The following is a 22,531-nucleotide window of genomic DNA, read 5'->3' on the forward strand; positions in this document are numbered from 1 at the left end:
ATACTGTACGAAACGTTACACTGATTGATCTGCTCTCCTGTTTCAGCCGTGCCTTCTGCACTTGACTGACTCTATAATGGCGGCCGTCATTTTACTCTGGGTCTTTTTTTTACATCTTTTGTTATATTTCCAGAAAATCTCTCAACAGCAATCGATAATGTTATGGCAAATAAAAGAAAAGGGTTATCACACTATCTGTGGCTGATGCAGGCAGCTAATAAGCCAATCAAATTGTTTCATTCATCTCATGTAATGTAATATAAAATAACTGACTGGCCAACCCCCTCATTACCCCTCTGTGCAGGTAAGAATCCATGTCCCTGCTCATAGCTTGGAAGTATCAATATAGACTGAATGTGCTGCATATTGATAAATCCATCCATTCCTTATTTGTGCTTTGCCTGCTGTCTTCACTGCTAGAATCTTTGTCTTTGCTGCCCCCCCTCTGCCTCTCTCTGAAATTGCAGCTCTCTTTAAAACCAGTTATTTTCATAGGATGAAACAACACAATATGACAAGGAAGTAAGAACTGTCTCTATTTCCAGCTTCAAACAATGTTCTGGGCACCTTATTTTCCTCTGAGAACAGCTTGTTTATTCAGTTATGGAAAAGATAACTATTTCTGAGTTTGTATCATTACGTCTGTTACGACCCCAGTGGTTGTATTTCTATTGTGTGTGTGCTTTAATTGCCTGTGATTAAATACCTCTCTGTTACCTGGGTGAGAGAGTGAGTGAGTGAGTGTGTGTGTGATTGGTTGCAGGTATGTTTGAGTGAGTAGGCTGTCCAGGGAGCTGATTGGTTCCTGCCTCAAAGCCAGGGGTTTAAAGTTGCTTGGGGATGGGAAGAGGGGATTCTCATTTTCAAGTCGCGCCAGGGTTTCCCCTTGGCCCTGGTTGTAACAAGCTCATTTATATTTTAAATATTACAATTCTTGACTTTGTTTGTCACATACCTGGGATTTGTATCACGACAGTGGTGCTGCGCTCGCAAACTGTTGGGGGGGCTACATAATGTTGCTTTAAGCGCAGGTCTAAAGCATTCAACCTCAAATAAATGATTTCACGACGTCAAAGGAACAAGAATCACATATTTTATTCCTGCTATTTACAAAATTTTACATACGTTCATTCCGTAAATTAAAAAAAAACAGTGTATGACAGAAACGATAATACCGTACTTTGCAAGAACATGTTGTATATTAGGCATTAATGGTTAAAGTGCACAGGTAGACACTGGACCTGCCGTTTTCAGATGAAATACGTTTGACAGCATATTAGTCAAGGAGACATTTCAACCGCAGGCAGCTCATGCAGCAAGTCATATTTGGAAGTGATGTGGCGTAAAGGCTTCTTCGGTGAGAGTGGCATCAGTTGGGACATTACAGTCTCTGCAAGAACATCGATGACACATTTCCTTACGAGAGCCTCTCACGACCTGTCCGGCTGCGGCCCCCCTGCCAACATTTCTCCAAACCTTGAAATCCAAATTTTGGAGGCAGACTTATTTCAGGATTTACTGCATGTCTACTGAATGTGCAACCAACCAAAGTCCCCTCTCCTTCTGGCGGACATGGTCACCTACTCGCTAAATGTGCTTTGAGAGAAACTAGACGGAGTGATGAGGTTTCTGATATACAATGTGCTTATTCACAAGGCATCAAGACATTCTGGTGTCCCAATGAGAGCTGTGTGGCTCATTCCTTTGTCTAACCTGATTATTCACCCAAGAAAAATTACATTGCTCAGCGATAAATAAACGATTATATCTCAATCAAAGCGCTTTGTAAACACTGTTTAAGAAAGGTGCTACATGAGGCTTATTAATACTATTATTTTTGCTCAAAGGTTAGTGGTCGCTATACTGCTGAAAATTCAATATGTGAGCTAAAGACATGTACGCGTATCTAAATATGTATGTTTAAGAAAAGTTGGTCCAGTCGACAAAGTGTTTATATTAAAGCCATTAATCGAGTAAATGTAAGAGATATTTCTTTGTGTTTACTGGTTCACTAGCATCAACTGGTCACGTGTCGTATGATCATGAAGACTACATTTGTCTCAAAATTGCTCAAAATCTTTAACTCTGCCAGCAGGATGTATCTTCAGACCCTACCCAAAAAAAAGCAAAGGAACGAACCAAATATTTCAATCTAATGCAGTGAATCAAATCAAGGGTTTCATTTAACCAAACTTAGGGTGGTGATTGTTTGAACGATGGAAAGACTAACCAAGACGGTGGTTGGTGAGTTTTATTTTGTTTCTGCATCGAGTTGAGATGCAGCTGGCAGCTTCAAAATGAACTGCAATGTAATCCTTTGGGGCAATTGCACGCCGCCAAAGTACATACACTTTAGGTGCTTGTTTTTGCCACTGATTGTTATTCTGAGTGTATAGAACTTTTCTTTTGTTTAACCAGGCTAAAACTCACCCAAACCACACCGGTTCATCTTTCTTTTTTTACCAACTCTGCTTAGAGTGAAAAGAAAACCCTTTATTGACTGCGCTGGATTAAAAAAATGTTGCCCCATTAATAGATTATACACAAAAATATGGCAAATTGAAGTCCAGGTAGATAAATACTCAAATTACCCTTTAATATCTGACTTACTGATGTGTCCAGGAATGGAGGAAATGGAGAAAAGGAATAATATCCAGATAAGACAACACTTACTGTAAATAGCAAAATTCCAGGATAGACTGCGGCTACTCAAAGAGAACAAACAGCAGGTTATTGCTCGGTAAGATAACAGAAAAGCAATGTGAATATTCAATGAAGATAAATGAATTTCCTTAAATTGCAAAAAGAAAAAAGACTTATTTGAAATGTATCTTTGCATGTTGGTTACCTTCCAATAGCTGTTACATGCAATAAACGCGTGTTAATAGAAAATTACAACGTCAACATGTGTTGTTATAGCATAAATTAGCCAGATTATGGTACACAGCAGTATGTGTTTACATGTGCAAATTCAAACAAGGTACTCTTGATAATAACTTGGGATTTGTATAACAAAAATGGTGACTAGAAGGCACCAGGAACATATCTGTTTGATTGGAGGAGGGCCATGAACTCCTGTTTCCTCTTTATCTGGCCCATCAGCTTGATGCTCATGACGAGTAAAACCACCTGGGAAGCGGAGCACAAGAGTTACAAGCCTGTTGTGGTGTTCAAAGATGGTTACAGCTGGGGTTTTCTGCTGATACAGGATCAAACTGGACCACCAGAGCCTTCGCTTACCATGTCTACTTCATGACAGGAAGTATTTATTTGTACAATGTAACACAAATGAAGTTATCTAGCACAGATTTGGTCAATAATTCAACATAATTGGTGACTGTCATTGTCCACTACGGCATCAGACATTTGTATGTTTCTATATATATTAATCATAGCATACATTTGAACATAATTAAGTTATAAAGTAGAATTGATGTACAATTTGATAACTGGAAGTCCAACCTTATTTATTAATGTGTAAAAAAAAAAAAAAAAGAAAGAAAGGAAGAAAAAAAGCAAAGTAAAATATAGGGAAGGGAGAAACGAATGAAGGCAATAAGGAAAGAAGGAAAGAAAAAAGAGAAAGAAGGAAAAAAGAAAGACAGAAAGAAACTAGCAAAGCAACAAACACTCACCCAAAACACTCCGCTTCCAAACTGTATACCCATCGCCAGCGAGAATGCAAGCTTCAGTTCAGAAACATAAATTGGTAGGCAAGGCTGTGTGTGTGGGGGGGGGGGGAATAAGAAGGTTAATTTTACAGAAAATGGAAAAAGTTAGAGAGAAGATCAGTGAGAAGTAAGACTGGTACAGTTATCTTTGATGTTTTCCAAACAATCTGAAGCTCTTTTACCTCTTGATAAACATACTGGTTCTTGGGAGCCCCGAGTGTGGCACTGCCCCGTAGTCGAATCTGGTGAGTGGAAAAAACATTCCCAGTAAGTATAATGTGACAAAGATAATGCTCACTTAAGAGTATTCAGGAAAAAGACCCCCACACACTGTCCTTACTCAAGAGTAGTAAAAGATGGGTGCATTCTGGGTCTTATTTGCATAGTTTGGTCATTAGGTATGATGACATATTACTTCTCAACTTAGTGGCTATGGTAATGTTTACATTAATTGATTTGCTTATCTGTTTGCTGATTACCAGCACTTACTTGAATTTGGTGATAATTTGTTGATATCATACCAGGGCCGAGCACTGAACCTTGAGGAACCCCAAAAGTAACCTTGAACCACTCTGAGTCAACATCATTGAGCACATATTGATATCTATATCAAATACTTCAATTAGGTCTATAATTAACCCCACAGTTTATTCCTGGTTATCCACTGCAGTAGAAATTTCCATGACTGCCTCTGAATTGGAGCTATTAGCTCTAAATCCATACTGATGATCATTACCATTAAGTAAACTGTGTATGTTTTCAATGAAATTATCAAGCCTCGGCACACATTGTTTCTCATAAATGTTTGAGAACTGGGAGAGCAGAGAAATTAGTCCATAATGGGAGAGTAGATGTCAATCCACTTTTAGAAATGTGAACAATTTTTTGCTCTTGTATTTGTATTACTGTTTTATTTTGAATTTGTTTTGTGTGCACCCCATAGCAGCAAACTAATGGGGATCCAACAAATGAACAAATAAATTAAAAAACTTGACTTTAACTTCAAGTTTCCAGTGCTATATGTTTAGCAAGAAAATGTGTGACTCACGTGTTATTATCTGAACGCAAACACCAAAACCATTAAACCCTGGCATTTAAAGAAAGAAAGAAAGAAAGAAAGAAAGAAAGAAAGAAAGAAAGAAATTGTCCCTGAAGTGTCTTACTTGACAGAAATACAATGTGTGGCCACAGGACCTGCGCTCTGAATGAGTCATCTTCACAGCTTATATTCTGCTTACACAAAGGGAAATACTCACGCATTTTCCTGGATATTGACAGTTACAGGAAGGAGGGATGGAGGAGCCCCAGTCTTTGTAGCCTTCGATAAGACCGCAGCACTCAAACTGGAAGGGACAGACACACACAGAGGGACACACATCCCTTCAAGTTTCATTCTACAATTGAGAGATGTTTGTGACCTTGGATCCAGGCAGTCCCCTCATCCCTCGTATTTTAATTCAAACTTGTGATCTTATTGGCTGGATTCATACGGGGAATGAGTCCCAGGTATATATTTATCTCTGCCTGTCATCTTTTGTCAGCCTCTAGATTTCCCTTCCCTTTATTCTTCTATTTTTTCAGTATTCTGGTAGCTTTCTGTCTAAGTGTGGCAGCTGGTATCATTCCAAACTGCCCCTTTAAGCTACAGTAGTCCATAGTGAGCATAGAGCAGGTGGGTTAGCACAAGATGTGAGGCGTACCTGATAAACTACAATGTTTTCTGCTGTAGTTGCGAGCTAAAACAGTAATAACAGCTAATAATAATGATAATAATAGTAAACAAGGAAGTGGACAAGGAAGCGACAATATTGTGTAGTTCTTAAGTGTACTGTTGCACTCATAACTCAAATCTAAATAAACACATATAATACACATTTTTAGATTAATTTCAACATGCATCTTCTGAATATATTATTGTTCTGATGTCCATGGCAAATTTAAGTCCATAAATCAGCTTAGAGGTCGTAGATAGTTCTGTGTTTTCCACTGGAAATCAAGTTGGGGAAAAAAAATAAAATAGCTGCTTACTTCTTGTTGAATACTGTACAGCAGCGTCCTGTTGGCTTTGCTGGTTCCAGAAAGTGGCATCATGGACAGCAGCTTGGTCTCTTCACGGACCACACGTTTCTGAGGATGAATAGATATCCAAAGTGCTGTGGTTAAAGCTGCTTTTTAATACCTGCAAGTTATATTGTGCTCAAAGATTAAATGAAATATTATAAAAGCATTTACCTCATAAATATCCTGGTAACTTAGTGCTGTTCTCACAATGATTGTTTGACTGGCGGCTGCCATCCCAGTTGCATACTGCACACACACATAAACCAACATTAACAATCCTGCACATGAAAATCTTGAAAGACTTGTCTGTTTCTACACAAAGAAATAAAGAACTTAATGTATAAAATCTGACGAAATTACAAGAAGGTCCAAATTATCAAAAGTTGGTCACTGACATGGTTTTTTAAAATGTACAAAGTTTCTCTCAATGCAAAAACGTTGAAAATTAAGACATTTTATAAGGGAGTCTGGAGAATTTCTCCACAGAAGACAAATACTTAGCATATATTGGTTGCTGTCCACTGTATTTAAAATATTACATGTTTACCATCAACAAATGTGTCTACAAATACAAGAACACACACACACACACACACACACATACACACGGTGGTAACACAAACACTTAAAGCAGGTTTTTACCAGAATCAGACACCATCTCTTTCCTGTACAGGCTCCGAACACACCGAGCACTGAGAGCAGCAGGCAGCCAATCTCCATGACGTACATGATCACAACAGAAACATTGGACACCAGCTGGGGAGAGTGATAACACTGGTGTTAAAGGGGATACATTGTTGTTTCATTCAACAAATTAAGGTCAAAGGATATTAATCTACTATTGATATGAATATGATGTTGTCATCACAAGCATATTTCCAAGATAGCATGGCTACAAAAGAGGTCAAAGGTCAGGGTCAGCAACGGAATGGCACCCTTGGCGCCCGAAGATAATTCACTGTCTCGCCCAAGGACACTTCAACGGGCAGGTGCTCGCCAATATGAGGGCTCGAGCTCGGAGAAGAAAACAATATAAATTGCCAGACAGTACTGATGGAAGACCGGGTGAACCCATGCATTAATAATTCCTCAGTTGTCCTTCTGTAACGCAGAAACTCCATTGCTCCTTTTCAAAATCCTGACAAGACAGGAGCTATTTCTGCCTCCAGTAAAAAACAACATCTGCATTGGGAATTATTATCATCCGATATAAGAAGAGCTGCTGAAGTCAGCCTTACTTTGCCGGTTTGTAGGAGGTCTCGATGCCAGGCTACAGTCATCGTCAACATGAAGAAGCACAGCGCCTTCGGAGAAGAGAACATTAACAATTGTTAGGTTTAAAACAAGTGCAAGTTAAGAATGACTGAACATGGTTTAAGACTACATTGACGATAAAGAAAATAAATACTTAAAGGAACAGTTCACCCAGAAACTCAAGTTTAAAAAACTGCGGCAGAGGAGGAGTTGTTTTAAAATGTTAGAAAACAACAGAAAAAGATCCCAAATTGATTTTTAAAAGACGTTGGGCGGTCGAGCTCGTGCATCCTCCTCAGATGTGATGATGTCTTTTCAAATCAATCTGTGATCTCAGGGCTTCTGGACTCTTGGATCACGCTGAACAAGCTGCTCAATTAATATTTTGTGGACTACAAAACTTCACCCGGCTTTCCATCAGCATGGGAGTGGGTAGATCATTTTTAAGCTTTTCAGTGTCTGTACCATAATAAATTTAAAATCTGTGAATATAATTGTATTACCTGGAGCTGGGTGATGTGGCCTCAAAATAATATTGCTATATTGTGACGGACAATATATGTTTTGATAGTTTGAAGTTTCCTCTAAAGCTCTTCATAAATGATACCGTAAAATCGATATTGCAACAATATTGTAGAGATGACTCTTGGTGCTTTTACAAACTATTAACAACATGTGATCTTTTGATCGATAATCATCAGTAAAGTGGTAAAGTCAGGTATTAGATCAAGAACAGCTGTCGGATAAACTCAGAAAATAACATCACTTTAATGTAATGCGGCCTTTAAAACCAAATATTTTAAATCTAAAATGATACATAGTCTCATATCAAGATAATGATATAATATTAATATATTGCCCAGCCTCCGAATTATAATATTTACAATATTAATGAGGTTATATCATAAACTCAGTTTTCATCACTGAATAAAAAAGCTGGTCTCAGAGGAAAATAAGGTTTAAAGCTAGATAGGTGGCAGGGTCCGCCACATATAAACAAAGTAAAACAGTATGGAATTGTGTTGTCATTCAGAGTCAGTTTGTTTACTCATTTCAGGAGGAGTTTATTAATTTAGTTTGTTTAGACATAAAATATATATTGCTTCTGATTAAAATGTATTCCCCAGTTCTACATAGTGCAACTTTAAAATAAGATATCTAATGCCATCAGCCTGCCAGGGACTGCCGTTGAAAATAAGCCTGTATGACTAAATCTGGCACGTTTATATGATATGATACGATATGACATATACATAAACAGACAATGCATATGAATGAAATGTAGGCTACAGTACATGAACGATACATTTTTCTTATTATGTTCTGATAGCGCATTAATACTGAAATATAGGGTAAATAGATAAGCTCAAATATAAACCTAACTACAAGGAATGAACATGATAATAATCATTAGGCCGTTGAGAATTGTGTTTGTTTACCAGATATCAAAATGTGAATGGAGGGGGGGTGAAAAAAAGAATACAGTCTGCCCTGTCTAATCTGTCCATCTAATCCGGCCCTGGAGGCAGCAACATGGAATCCATCTGAACTGACAGGCTACAGTCACATCATAACCTCACATCAGCATTAGAAAAGAACAACAAAAAAACAAACACATTCCAGATGTCGTCTGAGGGGATGAGGGATGGAAACCACGCTACTAATTCTCTTAATGCACATCTTTTCTGACGTGGGCTGCCAGCTGTTTTGTCTCCCCTCGTCACTTTTCTTCACGCTGAGCCTGTGAACGTGTCGGTGTGCAGCGGACTGCAGACGCTGTACATCATCCTGATGGAGGGGGGAGCTCGCTGCAGCGTGTTCGAGGCAGACAAACACAATCACTGCTAGTTTCTGGGGATGGTTGATGATATGATGACTCGGGTGAAAAGAACGAGAAACAGCCTGTGTAGGGAGTCAAACAGGCCTCTTGGCTTGAATTACATAGAAAAGCAGTTTTTTTCTGTTACCTACCATATGAACAGCATTTGCAAAGATAAACGGCCTCTTCAGGCTCGTCTTGTCCGCCACCACGATCACTGCGCTCCGCTGCATCATGCCGCTTCTCTCCCGAGCCTCTCAGACGCCCTTCTTACATAAAGAAAACAATATTAAAGCTCCAGAGCTATGGTTTTTTAACTGTAAGGGCACCTATTTTTCTCCGCACAGTCAGGACGTCACCGTGACGCGCTGGTGTGAGGATGCTCCGTGCCGCTTTCAAGTGCGGTCGGGAAATGCTGGCGTTCAAGAGGGATCAGCGCGCAGGAATGCTGTGCAGCCCGCGATTATAGGAATTCAATCGGAAAGGGTGGCGGCGTTTACATTACGAGCTCAGAGGAGAGGTTAGGATTATGGCATCGCTGAGCTCCTATAATACACCCCTCAGCACACACACAATGTTGACCAGAATCTAAAAATATGGTTTAAGGTCACATTATTCCTGGATTATTTATTTATGTATTTATTTTTACATTATATACATTTTATTAACTGATGGAATACAGGGGGCACACACTCACCCACACACTGAAATGGCTGAGTCATAAATAAACACATGGATAGATAGATAGATAGATAGATAGATAGATAGATAGATAGATAGATAGATAGATAGATAGATAGATAGATAGATAGATAGATAGATAGATAGATAGATGGGAATACCCATTTCAAGAGAGGGTGTTTCATTTTGAAACTGGCTACCTTTTAAAGAAGCAACCACTAATAAATAGTTGATTTCAACTAGGCGTCAAGTTGAGTATTTTGGTTCAAAGTAAAATAAGATTATCGTCTATTGCTGGCGTCCATGGTCCAGAAAGCCCTGATCTGAGCTGACTCGACCTCAAAGTGAATACATGGTAAAGTCGTCTAATAATCTTAAATGTAATAGCCTATTTATCCTGGTAATTCTGAGGTCATCTGTATTTCCTCGCTTTAAGGTAAAAGAAGGATGGAGGGAAATTATGTTCGATCGTGCACATGTAATTATGTCAATTTCCCTTATGTTTTATAATTCTGAAAGCTGTGCTGTGTAACCTTACATTGAATGGACCTCGGCCTGATGCCTAAACTCAAGACAGTGTTGTCTTCATGCCATCAGAATGTCCTGATCTTTGGTCTGTGAGCTCTTTGTCTTGAGAGCAAAGATGTTGTGATGTTGATCATCGTGTACAACCCATTTGTACATGCTTTAACTATATGAAATGGCAGAATGCTCCCTATACAACAGTACATGAAAGAAATGAGTACTTTAATACTGAATTGTGTTCTCAAAAACTGAAAAAGAAGACCACTGCTGTATAAGTACTTGTGATTGCATGCCACCACTGCTGAGCGCTGCTTGTTTTCCACTCTTATCCTCAGGGAAACATCAAATTGAAGTTTGGACAATGACCATGAAGTGAAATAATGTCCTGTTAGTTACAGCAGGAGAGTCTGTGGGTGCTCCACAGAGGCCAATTGACTGCATTTCCCAGGATCCCTTAGCAGCAGCGGGGCCGGGCTACCATCCTGGAACAGGTAGGGCGGGTTTCTATTGTTTCCACAGGTGCTGTGAAGAGAGAGGGGGAGTGTGTGAGAGAGAGAGGAGGCTGTTGGTCTGTAAGAACCGGAAAAACTGATGACAGAAGGATACAGAGATAAAGAGAGTGAGAGGGGCCTGTGGTGGAGGGAAAAAATGCTGACACGTGTGTGAAGGAACAGCAGGTGGATTGGACAGGAAAAAGACAACCATCTTTTTAAGTAACGATTTTTAAAGGAAGTTCCTCTTTGCTCTGACAGAAGACCTGTGCTGGAGGACAAAAAAAAAAACAAAAAAAGGATGTTCGTGCCTTTTCATGTCTTTTGCTGCGGGGGCCGTGAAGTGGGTCAACACCTGAGAAGGAGCTGAAAGGAGCAGCAGAGACTGAGACAGGCTTGTCCTACTGAGAGAGCTCAAGAGGGGGAGAGACCGGCTGGAGGCACAAAAACCTTCTGTTTCAGCGACGGGGAACAGGCACAGGTGTTTGCTGCTCGCGTGACTGACACTATACTACAATTTCCAGCCATTTGACTTTTGTTGAAAAAGCGGATTGTCAGGCACTTCGAATCCAATCCAATCTTTGAGCAAGCACTATTTTACATCTCGACAAACAAACTACCTCACCCTAAACTGGTTTTACAGGCTACATGTGGACCAATTTCAGTTAATCTTCCCTGCTGCTGGAAGGAGAAACAGTGGAATAATATTTGTGATGGTTTTTCTATGAGAGTTCTCAACAGAACAGCATTTTGGGATCTATTTTCCTTCCCCTTGACTCCACCTTGACTCAACCATAAAAGATAACCCAGCATCTCTTGTCCACACCGTCCAAGCATTCCAAGTCATCTCCAGCACAAGGAGGAGATCTTTTCCTCCAGTCACATCCACGGAAAGACACTCTCCCGGGCCCTCTACCTCCACCATGCAGACCCCGGGACCCGAGCATGACGACTCTTTTGACTTCTTGTTCAAAATCATCCTGATCGGGGACTCAAACGTGGGGAAAACCTGCGTGGTTCAGAATTTCAAGTCAGGGGTTTTCTCAGAGAAGCAGCAGAACACCATCGGAGTGGACTTCAGCGTGCGGACCGTGGACATCGAGGGGAAGAAAGTAAAGGTTAGTAGGCTACTGTGTATGGTGTGTAGGTGTGTGTGCAGTGGAGCATGTGGGGTCTTTTAGGGCACGCATGTGATGAGATGTTCTCAAAGAACATCACACCCCCCACCTACAGACCTTTTTATGCAACCAAGCATGTGACTTTGAGTTAAAGTCAATGTTTGACATTAAAGGGGCAATATGTATTGAAATAGAATTTCAGTTCAAAACATTAACAAATGATCAATAGGATGTGATGAAATAACAGCTTTAAAGTTATGTCACACACTGCTATGCATTGCAGCGATATCTGCTAAAGTTAGCATGCTAACCAGCTAGCCTGAGACCTGAAAACCATTCTCCCAGCAGTCCAAAGCTCCTGTGCTAGTGGTGTAAACACCATCACTCCCCCAGTAGTCTGGCTAGCTGTATGGCTAACTGAGCTGACAAGCTAACAACAGCTACAGTCAAGGATGTATAAACAGAATACAGTTAGCAATCAGTTAGCAGTTACTCTGGTGATATGCAACCTCTATTTGCCTTTAGGTGACAGATTCTTGCATGTTGCATCTTTAAAAGGAGATAATGAACAAGTTTAATGTGAGTAAAATGTAATTGTGCACACAGAAGGCTGGTTGATCCTTATTTGTGAGTGTTTCAAGTGAGCTTCAGTCAGCCCCGTTACACCTATCTTGTTAGGCTAATACTGTTAGCTCCTTTTGCTACATTAGCAAGCTAATTGTCTGTCAATGGACAATTCTAGATTTTTAGCAAAAACTTTAATAAAAAGTGTAGGCATTCATTTTTCTGTAGTCATATGTCGTCATCTAGTTTTAGCAGCTTTAGCTACTTTGTGCACAAAGTTTAGTTATTTACACCAGAGTGGAGCTTTAATGAGAAGTATACCTCTGGGAAAGGTTGAAAATAATGTAAAGTGAAAGTAACAACCAGTCCCTCTTGGTTTTCAATCATACTTTGGCCCTGGCTATTAAATTGCAATCTTGTGTGGTATAAAAAGATCTTAAATCTGACCCTGCAGAAACCTTGCTTATGCTCCGGCCAATGCCCTGATCCTTATCATGGGTGTTGTTGAGTCATCTGGCTCTGACAATTAGAGGCTGCACAGCAAGAATACAGGCTTTTTTTGGGTCAAATATTTAATGAAAAGCTATGGCACAGGTTGGAAAGTAAAAACTCTGAATGGACCCTGAGATGTGGTAGAATTTTCTTGGCTTGGGGGTAAATGGCACTACAGAGTCCTTGGGTTACAGTGACAGTTAAACGAAAACAAGTCAGACCAGCTGCTCACATGGAGGACCTGTCCTTCAGGTTTCTCTACTCTCCTTTAGCTTTTGTGCAGACAAAAATAAACCCGGGGTGACTTCTCTGCAACGTCATTGAGCGTGAAAAAGGAACTTAATGATTTAGGAGGACAGAGATTGGTTCCGCATGCATCAAAAGTCAGCATGTTACCTGAGTACTTCACGTCTGATTTGGATATAAAAAATCAGTTTGCTCAGTTAATTGGTGGCTTTCACATAACTTATAATCACTTAAGAACTCATCATTTATGTGCAAACTGATATCTGTATTAATCAATGGGTAGACATGGTTGCTGCAATAACTACCACTCATATTGTTGTCAGGTATGGAAGCCCAGGATGGTCAAATAAGGTTACTTTCTTCACTGAGACGCCCACATTTACTACCATTTTTGTAGTGTTGTCTGTTCATATCTGTCTGTACATTGATCACAGCCAGGGCAAAGGTACATTCTGTTACTTAACACACACACACACACACACACACATTTAACACACCTACAGCAATTGTTTTGCTCCATGGACAAGCCAGTTAGATGACTGGAGGATAAGAATTCATGGCATCTCACAACACGTGTCATCAACTAAACTGTTTTTCCTCATTCTGAGATAAAAAAAAAAAATGAAAAAAAACCTGTAGAAGAGAGAGGTATGATGTCAAAGACCCAAACTTTCCGCATGTGGAAATTCTCATCCACATGTGCAAATTTACATTTCCCAACAGCATAAACTGACTGAAAATGTTCAGTTCACATGTGACATTATTTTCCAGTCTAGTGTTAAAATTTGAATTCACATGTGACAATAGCCAATCTCAGGTAAACATTTTCAATTTATGTGTGAAATGTTAAAGGGCTAATAACGTTTTTATAGTATCTTAAGGGACTGGTTTACACGTATCTCCCTCTGTTTACAGGCACGATGCCAGCATTTGATAGTCCTGAGGCATTTTATCTTCCCAATCTCTTTTTATGAATCAGTAAATCACTGTACATGGCTACCACAAGCTTGTAAACAGACAAACACATTAAATTGACAGTTGCGAATGAATAAGCTCCTGTTTCTGTGTTTACCTCAACCCTCAGCTAACCGTTCAGGCCTGAGGCTGTGTGTAATTGAGCCACGCATGAATTTCCTGTTTTAATTCCTTTAATTTCCTTTTTCACTTTAGCTGCTTTTAATTGGTATTTATTAACCACTAGCGAGCCACTGCTAAAATGTGTTACATACTTGAGCCTGTAATATCGGTGTGTCAGCTTTCGTAGATAAGTTAAATCACAGATGTTTCATATGAACCGAGCTAGCAAAGCAGACATGGTGGAAAAAGCTTTAAGGACATATTTTCTCGACAAATTGAACCAGTTAACTCATTGTTTTATACATTTTTTTACAATACATAAGGGGTCATTTAACATAAAAAGCACTGTCAGAATCAGTCTTTTATATACAATAAGGCCCATGTATTATGTATATACAGTTTTATGTTCAGAAATGTAAAGATATAAGCTTATATACCCAAAACTCCAACCCTAACCATACATGGTTCAACCCATCGACACAAACAAATAGGTTGAGCTGGTGAGTCTGGAGTGGTTGCCATAACAGCCGTTACCACGTTAACACCATCTGTCAGATGCTCAGGGAGTATATAGAGGGAGACCAAGGAGTCTAACACACTACTTCCCGAGTGTGTGTGTGTGTGTGTGTGTGTGTGTGTGTGTGTGTGTGTGTGTGTGTGTGTGCGTGTGTGTGTGTGTGTGTGTGTGTGTGTGTGTGTGTGAGAATTGTCATGTATCCGTCATTCAGCCATGTATATTTTATCCTTATAGCTGTTTAAGCTGATCCCTTGTTGTCGTTCATGTGTGACAGATGCAGGTGTGGGACACGGCAGGTCAAGAAAGGTTTCGCACCATCACCCAGAGCTACTACCGCAGCGCTCATGGCGCCATCATCGCCTACGACATCACAAGGCGCTCCACCTTTGACTCGGTGACCCACTGGATAAAGGAGGTGGAGCTCTACGGAGCGACTAATGTAGTGCTGGTTCTCATAGGTGAGTCTGTAGGGTGTGACTGGTCACATGAATATTGCATGTGAGTGCATGATTAAAGTGTACGTGTTGGGATTAGTGCTAGAAGGTGGACAAAACAGCATACATATTTCAGAACAAGTTATTTATAGTACAATAGCTCTGCAGGGAGTGTGTCAGAGAGATCTGATGTGAGAATTCCTTAGAATTCAATTTTTTTTCTGTTGAATAGTTTAAACGCGAAGGCACAGTAAATTCTCCAAGGGTTATTAAAGGTCCAGTCTGTGGGATTTATTGGCGTCTAGTTGTGAGGCTGCAGACTGCAACCAACTGAACACGCCTCGTCTCACCAAGCCTGGTGGAGAATCTGCTATGGCCACTGAAAACATGGACAATGTGAAAGGCCCACCCTAGAGCCAGTGTTTGTTTTGTCTGTTCTGAATTACTGTTGGAAGAAAGAGGATCAGCTACAAAATCTGTGAAAGGGAGATTAAATCAAAGTTGTTTTCTTAGAGATATAATATGTACCATTTCTGCATTCAAGGCCAAAAAAAACAAGAGTTGGTTACACACCTGTTTGAGATGTGTACTTATCATCACAAACGTTTTCAACAATCGATGAACCCGCGGAAATCTGTAATTTTATGGAAGGTAACAGCGTGTTACATTTGTTTGCGTGCTGCTATAACCTCTGCGAAAAGCATCAGGCCAGAGAGCGAGGAAGGAAGTGAGCGAACATAATATGAATAAAATTTGAATACATTACTTCATCCGTGAACATTTCCTCCTGTGTCAGATAGATGTTACATCAAACTGCGTCTTTTGTTGTGATTGCTGTGAGAGTCCTACGTTACAACTCTCTGCTCCCTGCCCGCCTCCATCTAGGTAACAAAAGTGACCTGGAGCAGGAACGTCAGGTCCAGTTTGAGGAGGCCTGCAACCTATCGAAAGATAGAGGCATACTAGCTGCTCTAGAAACATCTGCAAAGGTAACGGGTGAAGTCACACATGAAAAGAAGTTTTGATTTTGGTCATTTTGTTATCTAAAGTTTCCTTTTCTTCTCATCTAGGAGAGTCAGAACGTGGAAGAAGCCTTTATGATGATGGCCAGAGAGCTGATGGCGCGCAACGGCCTCAGTGTCCAGCAGGGGGACTCGGAGAGCAACAGCACACCGCGGGTTCTGCTGCGGGCCAACTCTCGGCCGGTCAATGGCATCGCAGGCGCCTACGCTCCACCGGAGAAGAAGACATGTTGCTGATACAAACGTGGATTGGACAGAGGGCGGGAAAGGAGACTGGATGATGTTGGATATTAAGTGTTGACAGTGGATGAGGACACTGCTCATAATGAATGTTGGAGGAGAGGAAGAAGATTCAAACGTGCACCGGTGTGGGAATGGCCGTGGGGACCATAAATCTTGGGAAGTTCTGGGCCATTTCTGGAAAGTATTTAGGAATCAGATCGATGTACTTTCTTGTGACTTACCTGACCTGAGAGCAGGCCCCGCTGACAGATACTGCCGGTCCAATGAAAAGGTCGAGTGACATCTTCACCCATGTTACCTACTTCTTAGTTTGTAACGTTAGCTTCCTAATGTGAGCTGTCTGAAAAAAAAGTTGGTCATGACATGATTATTTCAATCAAAATCTCTGAACACCTTCTTTTTTTTCTCTCTCTTTTCTATTCTGATGAGATACATGCAGGAGCTGGCATAGAAGGAAATTCTCACCAACTTTAGCTGTGAGTTTGTTTAGATGAGTACATTCCTCAGGTCGGGTGGCCAATCTGATGTATGCAAAAGAAGGAAAGGCTCACACAATGTGCATGAGGAGGGTTTTTTTTATCATGAAATGCAAGATTTTACTGAAGAAACAATGAATGGCTGTTGTTTTAATCATTGCTAATATTGGGACCAACATAAATATGACCTCCATGGGCATCTCACGGCTTTCCCTGAGAGAGTGGTTCAGCTGGTACAACAAATACGATAAAGACAACAAAGCATGTTTGGTGATGGCAACTGTGATCAGTGTTGGGCAAACTTACACTGACTTTAACCAACTCTTCCTGTTTTTTTTCTCCTCATATATCTGAATAATTATCAGCACAAAATTCTTTGGCACTGTCACATATCCTTTTAGTTTACACTACCAAAGTTGATCAAAGTTTGAATTAAGACTAAAGAATGAATACGGTACTTGGTTACCCCAGAATGTAAGCATTCTGAGCATTCTCAACACTTTCTGGCCTCGACCACATTATCCATATGTTCTTCTTAATGTTTCACTCTGGTGAAACCTTCGAAACGCTGGTAAAGACTATCGTAGCGCATAAGACTCTGAGTATTTCACCCAAGTGACCTCTTGTCGTGCCACTATGAAGGGCTGTGATCCTCTGCTGCGCTCTGGATGAAAATGACTCGGGGGAACCTGCTACAAAGCAAGAAGACTGTGAATTATACATCGTTGATTTATCTTATCTTGTCAGTTGTGGAGGCTACATTCTGATGTTCTACATTGTTATAAATGTCTATAATTGGCTTTGAATGTCCTCAATGGATACTTTTGATTTCTGACTCAATGAAGCAGGACAACGTTTGACTTTCTGCGTGAAACGAAGGTTCGGTAACGCTTTCTAACAATCGTCATTAATAAATGGTAAATATATAGTTAAATTAGACAATAATCAATAGTTATTTCACTGTTAACCAAGCAGGAATGCTTTATTTACTTGTGAATCAGTAGCACCTTTATAATGACCATCCAAATAATGTTCATAGATGAACTACACAGTATTTATTAACCGATAACAAAGTATAATAAACAACTTTACAACAAACAGTTGTGTAATAAATTGCTTATAAAGCATTTGACGGTTTGTTAACAGTGAAATAACTATTAACTAATGTTTCATTAAGGATTACTTTTCTATGAATTAATAATGGTTATTGTAAAGTGTTACCAATGGTTCTGTAGAGGATGTCATGTACTGAGGGGATAAAGCACCATCAAGTGACTTCAAAAAGTGTTGTGCCTTCAGTGGACCACTTCATTGTGAGCACCAGAGGGCACTGTGCTATCATGCATGATCTGTAACGACAGGCAGGTTGCTCAGAGGGGATGTAAAACATCTGCGACTGCATTAAGAGACAATTAGTGATGTTTACATGCACCGCTGTAAACAGGAAACAAGTCAAATGACCCTTTAGGCTGAACTTTGCCAAGATCCATTCCTGCCAAAACACCAGTCAAACTGATGTAATGGAGCTGATATCCAGCCAGGATATAATCTTTGTTTGTGTCTAATGCCAAGTTGGCAGGCGTTATTTAAACACCAACCTGGAAGTCATGCAGCTGGACTTGCACTGATTGGTATTTTCTTACATGATAGGGTTAATCTACCTACATGTTTAGTTATAAGGAGGGGAATGGTGCAGATGTAGGGTTATCCTTTGTACAAAATGAAAATTCAGCTACATCCGACAATAAATCTGAATGTAAAATCATTATACTTCACTTTCTTTCATTATCATGGGTTTTACATTACAGAAATGTGTCTTAACCAGGAAAGAGGGTCTGCTTGATAAGTTTTTTTTTTAAAAAAGGAAGTCTGCTGTTGTGTGTTGGTCTCCTGCACACTGGATGGCGCTAGCTGACAATCAGTGAAGACCGGGGATGTTTTTTTGTTTTTTTCCCACCTTTGGCTTCCAGGAAAAAATAAAACATCATTTACAGAAGTCAGTTTCTTGGGTGAATCTGATACCTTAAGCCTGCTGCAGTTTTAAGAGTAAACGGTTAGATTTTGATGCCAAATGCAAAAAGATTACCCTGGCAGTGACGGACTCAAAGTTTCCATCATCGTCACTGTCAAGGTCTGATATCAACGCCATTTTTATAATCTGGCACATTAACCGATAATTATCAGTCATCATGCACTTGGCAGATTCCCAGTGAGGTGTCTGGGAACTTAAGTGACCTCATTTAAACACTGACTCACTGTACGACTCAATGCATCTGTTTTGCATCATATCTGATAGCTAACTGTAAGTTAACAGTTCAAGTATGCCCGACTACATTTTAGCTTTGGTCGCTTAGAACAACACATTTTCAGAAAAAATAAACCCAACTTTATTTCCAGAAAAGAGGTTGACAGTGTCATACATTATTTAATACAACAACAAAAAAAAGACCAAAAACTACTTTTTTGAAGGAAAAAAGTATATCCTGAACTCAGTACCAAAATAACTAACAGAAATAAGAGAGCACCAGCAGTTGTTTGTGTGGGAAATCCAAAGAGACGTTTCTGTTGGGGTTATTAGATCTGATACAGACTGGATTGGGGTTGCTCTGCATAAAAGATAAACAAAAGCTCAAATGGTATTTTCTAAAAAAACAAAGGTTAGCAACTAATCTTTAAAGAAGATTTAGATGTTCGAAAATGAGTTGGTTTTTTTTTACTGTCATGGAAAATGATGATTTCTAAAAGACATCTCAAGTGCAAATAATGGATTTTGTCCCAAAATTGTACTTTCACATGTCACATTTTCTTTAAACATCAAATCACTGAATCTACCTGTATTAATCCATTCTTCAGTCTGTCCACAGACTGCCAACAATCCTCTCCCCATACCAAAACCACACCAGTCCAGACCACTCTAGCTCAGCCTGATGATCTCAAACTTGTTGGGCTTCTTTTTCAGCGGCTGAGACAGATTCTCACCCTGCCCCTCAACTGTCTCCCCTGTCACATCCTGGGCATCATTGTCTGACCCCACTTGTCCTCCCTGTCCAGTATCCATTCCGTTCACTCCATTTTGCTTATCCTTGGGACATTCCCCGTTGTAGGTCTTGACGTAATCCTCGACGCGCCAGCCCCTGAACTCCTGTGGCTCAGAGCAGATCAGGCCAGTGTGGAAGACGCCGGGGTGGTGCTTGAGCCAGTAGATCAGGTAGTGGATGTTGTAGTCGCAGATCCAGGGGTTGTTGTCCAGCGAGAGCTTCCGTAGGAAGTACAGATCCTCCAGTACACCGTACTGGAAGTAATGGAGGCTGTTGTTGGACAAGTCAAGCTCACGGAGGTACAGCAGGCCTGCAAATGAAGCTGGGAAGGGAAGAAGAGCAGAACAAGATAAGTTGGCATTTCAAACTGCTGTTTGAATAAAAGTTCTCCCTGGACACTTCCTGTTTGTTAGCCAACAGTTGTTTAATGGGAATACTGATGCTTTAAGTTAAGATTTTAGGCTAAATACCAATCCAAAGTGTCAATGTGTTTACCAGGGCAACTACAGCACATAATCCATGGAGGGAGACTTTAAACGTAAGTAAAGGAAGACTTAAAATGTAAATATGTCAAGCAAGTTTTTACAGCGGAAGCCAATACCAATTGACATTAACTGTCATCATTTTTATACTACAAAATGATAATTATTTCTTGTTGTCTCTTATAAATGTCCTGGTCCTTAAAAGGTTCCAGACATTGTTAGCAGTCTGCGTAATGGGACAGTTGAGACAGTGTCCTAGCTGTCCACTAGCCTCGGGCCAAGCTTTGATCTTGACGGAGCAGATGAGTGGAGGGGTAGGAAGAAGAACAGGAGGCAAAGACTATGTGGAGCATAGAGCGGTAGTTAAATATAGTGAGAATAAAAACATCACTCGACAATGAAATGGACGCGGGGGACTAAAATTCCCTTTGAAATCCGCTTTCAATAACTGAAACAGATGAGGCAGTTACTACAATCTTATCAATCAACCCTAAATGTGACACAGATAGAGGGAAATAGGAGAGGAAGGACACCCCTGTTCCACATCCCCCTCTGCTGCCTTATCTCTGAACTCAGGAGACCGGCTCAAATGGACTACTGCTCATTTGCTTTGTTTGATCCACTATGACCGCAGGAAGCCCAGTGTGGTTTAGTGACACACCCATGACCATCAGTATTAGTCAAAGTCTACCGGCCATGAGACTTTCTGCCAGCATTGTAAAAATGTGGACACTTTGTGAGTAAAGCTGTATACAAACGTCATTGACTCCATCAAATATAAAACGACATTGAGCTGTCAGATGGCTTAGCTTAGCACAAAGACTTGAAACAAGAGGAAACAGCTATCTGGCTCAGCTAGCTCACCGATTATCATATAGCATCTGGTTTGTTTAATCTGTACGCAACCAAAACGGAAGCTTAAAACTGCCAGTTTGCTGTTTAATGAGAGGTTAATGTGCTTAAACCAGTTCTTGCTCTGGGTAGAAACTTCCTGAAATTCTGGCTTCCTGGACAGCCCTGAGAGCATGAGATGTAACATGTTAGTCACTGAGCTTTAGAGGTGCTGCGGTTTACCCTTCTTTACAGTCTTTGTGCTAGGCTAAGCTAACCAGCTGTTGGCTGTGGCTTCATATTTCGTATACAGACATGAGAGTGCCATCAATCTCTCAAGTGCAAAGCATCAAACTAAACTTTTAATGACCACACTTCCTGTTGACTTGTCAGTTCCTCTCTTCCATCTGTTCATCGTTTCAAAGCATCCGTATCTCACCATCCCTGAGACTGCAGTCGATCTTTTGTCACACAGTAAATGCAAGAAAAGAGCTCCGCATTAGACCCTGATCCTCAAGTGTTTTAATAAGCACTCCAACCTGGGTCACAGATCCACACAACACAACACTCACTGAGGCTTAAAAACCCTGTCATCATTCTTTCCAGCTTTGATGTACACGCATTAACATTCTTTGAGCTCACAAAGGAACAGACAGAAAGGCAAGCAAACTGAACCCTTTTTTCAATTTTAGCCGAGGTGATACAATTAGGGTTTTAACCACCCCCAGGCTTGCCCCGCTCTGTGCTGTTCTTGGCAACGAGTCGCCATAACAAATAAACACAATTTTAAAGACTGTAGTCACCATAACTACAGATATCACCGTTGCATAATTCCAACTATTACATCAGCTGCCTCACTACTACTTACAGTAACACAAAGTAGATGCAAGCAGCAGGGACCCTCGTCTGGGACTTTTATTAAGAGTATTAAGAAATATTTTAGATAGGTAGTGTCATCCGCCAAGCTATCAGTCATGGGAAGTTAGTCACAAATTGACCTAGAAATATACTTGACTTTCCTGTCACTGTCTAAGTTGTTGTTCTGCCTATTTTCTGGGTTTGCACTGCGAACAAAAACCGCAGCAATCTGGCGCGAAAATTGTCCAAAACCAACAATGTAAGAAGATTGCAAATAACGCAAGTATGCCAAAGTCTTTTTCCTTGACATTCATGTTTCCTTCTCGCTCTGGTCACCCGCCACATGAAAAAGTGTAACTCAACAACTTCTTTTAAAAAATGCGTCTAAACAGTTTTTATTTTACTCCAGATGTGAACCTGATCAAGAACATATGTCGCTTTCTGAATGTCTTTAGTTTCCATTTAGTTCTAGACACGCTGGGCTGGACTACACAGAAAGATTGTTTACATGTGTTGCAGGGTAATAAAGAAAAACTTCTATGTTTTTAAAGGATTTCCCCTCCTGGGCAAGAAGACTTGAGCCCAGACATCATTAGCCTGGAGAGGGTAATGAGTCTGCACTTCTTTAATG

The 22,531-nt window shown here is 40.4% G+C and overlaps 3 protein-coding genes across 3 annotated transcripts in view; 1 reads left to right on the forward strand and 2 right to left on the reverse strand.

Moving 5' to 3' along the window:
- Nucleotides 1–1,070: 1,070 nt before the first annotated feature.
- On the reverse strand, nt 1,071–9,258 carry LOC115595479 (tetraspanin-8-like). Its single transcript, XM_030440031.1, has 9 exons — nt 8,958–9,258; nt 6,971–7,036; nt 6,375–6,488; nt 5,904–5,978; nt 5,700–5,798; nt 4,928–5,014; nt 3,854–3,913; nt 3,636–3,719; nt 1,071–3,129 (listed from the first exon to the last, which is right to left on the reverse strand). The coding sequence occupies exons 1-9, from the start codon at nt 9,039–9,041 to the stop codon at nt 3,025–3,027; spliced, it is 774 nt and encodes a 257-aa protein (XP_030295891.1). The 5' UTR covers nt 9,042–9,258; the 3' UTR covers nt 1,071–3,024.
- Nucleotides 9,259–10,597: 1,339 nt separating this feature from the next.
- On the forward strand, nt 10,598–18,456 carry LOC115595863 (ras-related protein Rab-19). The gene is made up of 4 exons (XM_030440693.1): nt 10,598–11,620; nt 14,791–14,974; nt 15,836–15,939; nt 16,021–18,456. Exons 1-4 carry the CDS (start codon nt 11,426–11,428, stop codon nt 16,207–16,209), a joined length of 672 nt encoding a protein of 223 aa, XP_030296553.1. The 5' UTR covers nt 10,598–11,425; the 3' UTR covers nt 16,210–18,456.
- Nucleotides 18,457–19,054: 598 nt separating this feature from the next.
- lrrc17 (leucine rich repeat containing 17) overlaps nt 19,055–22,531 on the reverse strand; it is a 29,937-nt gene continuing 26,460 nt past the window's right edge. Inside the window, exon 5 of the mRNA XM_030440692.1 lies at nt 19,055–20,051. Coding sequence (XP_030296552.1) covers nt 19,606–20,051 — 446 coding nt within the window. The 3' untranslated portion in view covers nt 19,055–19,605. The remainder of the gene's footprint in view (nt 20,052–22,531) is intronic.

Source organism: Sparus aurata, chromosome 14, assembly GCF_900880675.1.
Source record: "Sparus aurata chromosome 14, fSpaAur1.1, whole genome shotgun sequence".
Taxonomy (NCBI): domain Eukaryota; kingdom Metazoa; phylum Chordata; class Actinopteri; order Spariformes; family Sparidae; genus Sparus; species Sparus aurata.

Bases quoted from the DNA above. Each gene is read 5' to 3' on its own strand.
- LOC115595863 (XM_030440693.1), top strand. From the start codon at position 11,426: ATGCAGACCCCGGGACCCGAGCATGACGACTCTTTTGACTTCTTGTTC. The intron at 11,621-14,790 runs GTTAGTAGGCTA...CATGTGTGACAG, and splicing joins TCGAGGGGAAGAAAGTAAAG to ATGCAGGTGTGGGACACGGC. The intron at 15,940-16,020 runs GTAACGGGTGAA...CTTCTCATCTAG, and splicing joins CTCTAGAAACATCTGCAAAG to GAGAGTCAGAACGTGGAAGA.
- LOC115595479 (XM_030440031.1), bottom strand. From the start codon at position 9,041: ATGATGCAGCGGAGCGCAGTGATCGTGGTGGCGGACAAGACGAGCCTG. The intron at 5,015-5,699 runs GTAAGCAGCTAT...TGTCCCTTCCAG, and splicing joins TGTACAGTATTCAACAAGAA to TTTGAGTGCTGCGGTCTTAT. The intron at 3,720-3,853 runs GTAAAAGAGCTT...CCACACACACAG, and splicing joins ACCAGTATGTTTATCAAGAG to CCTTGCCTACCAATTTATGT.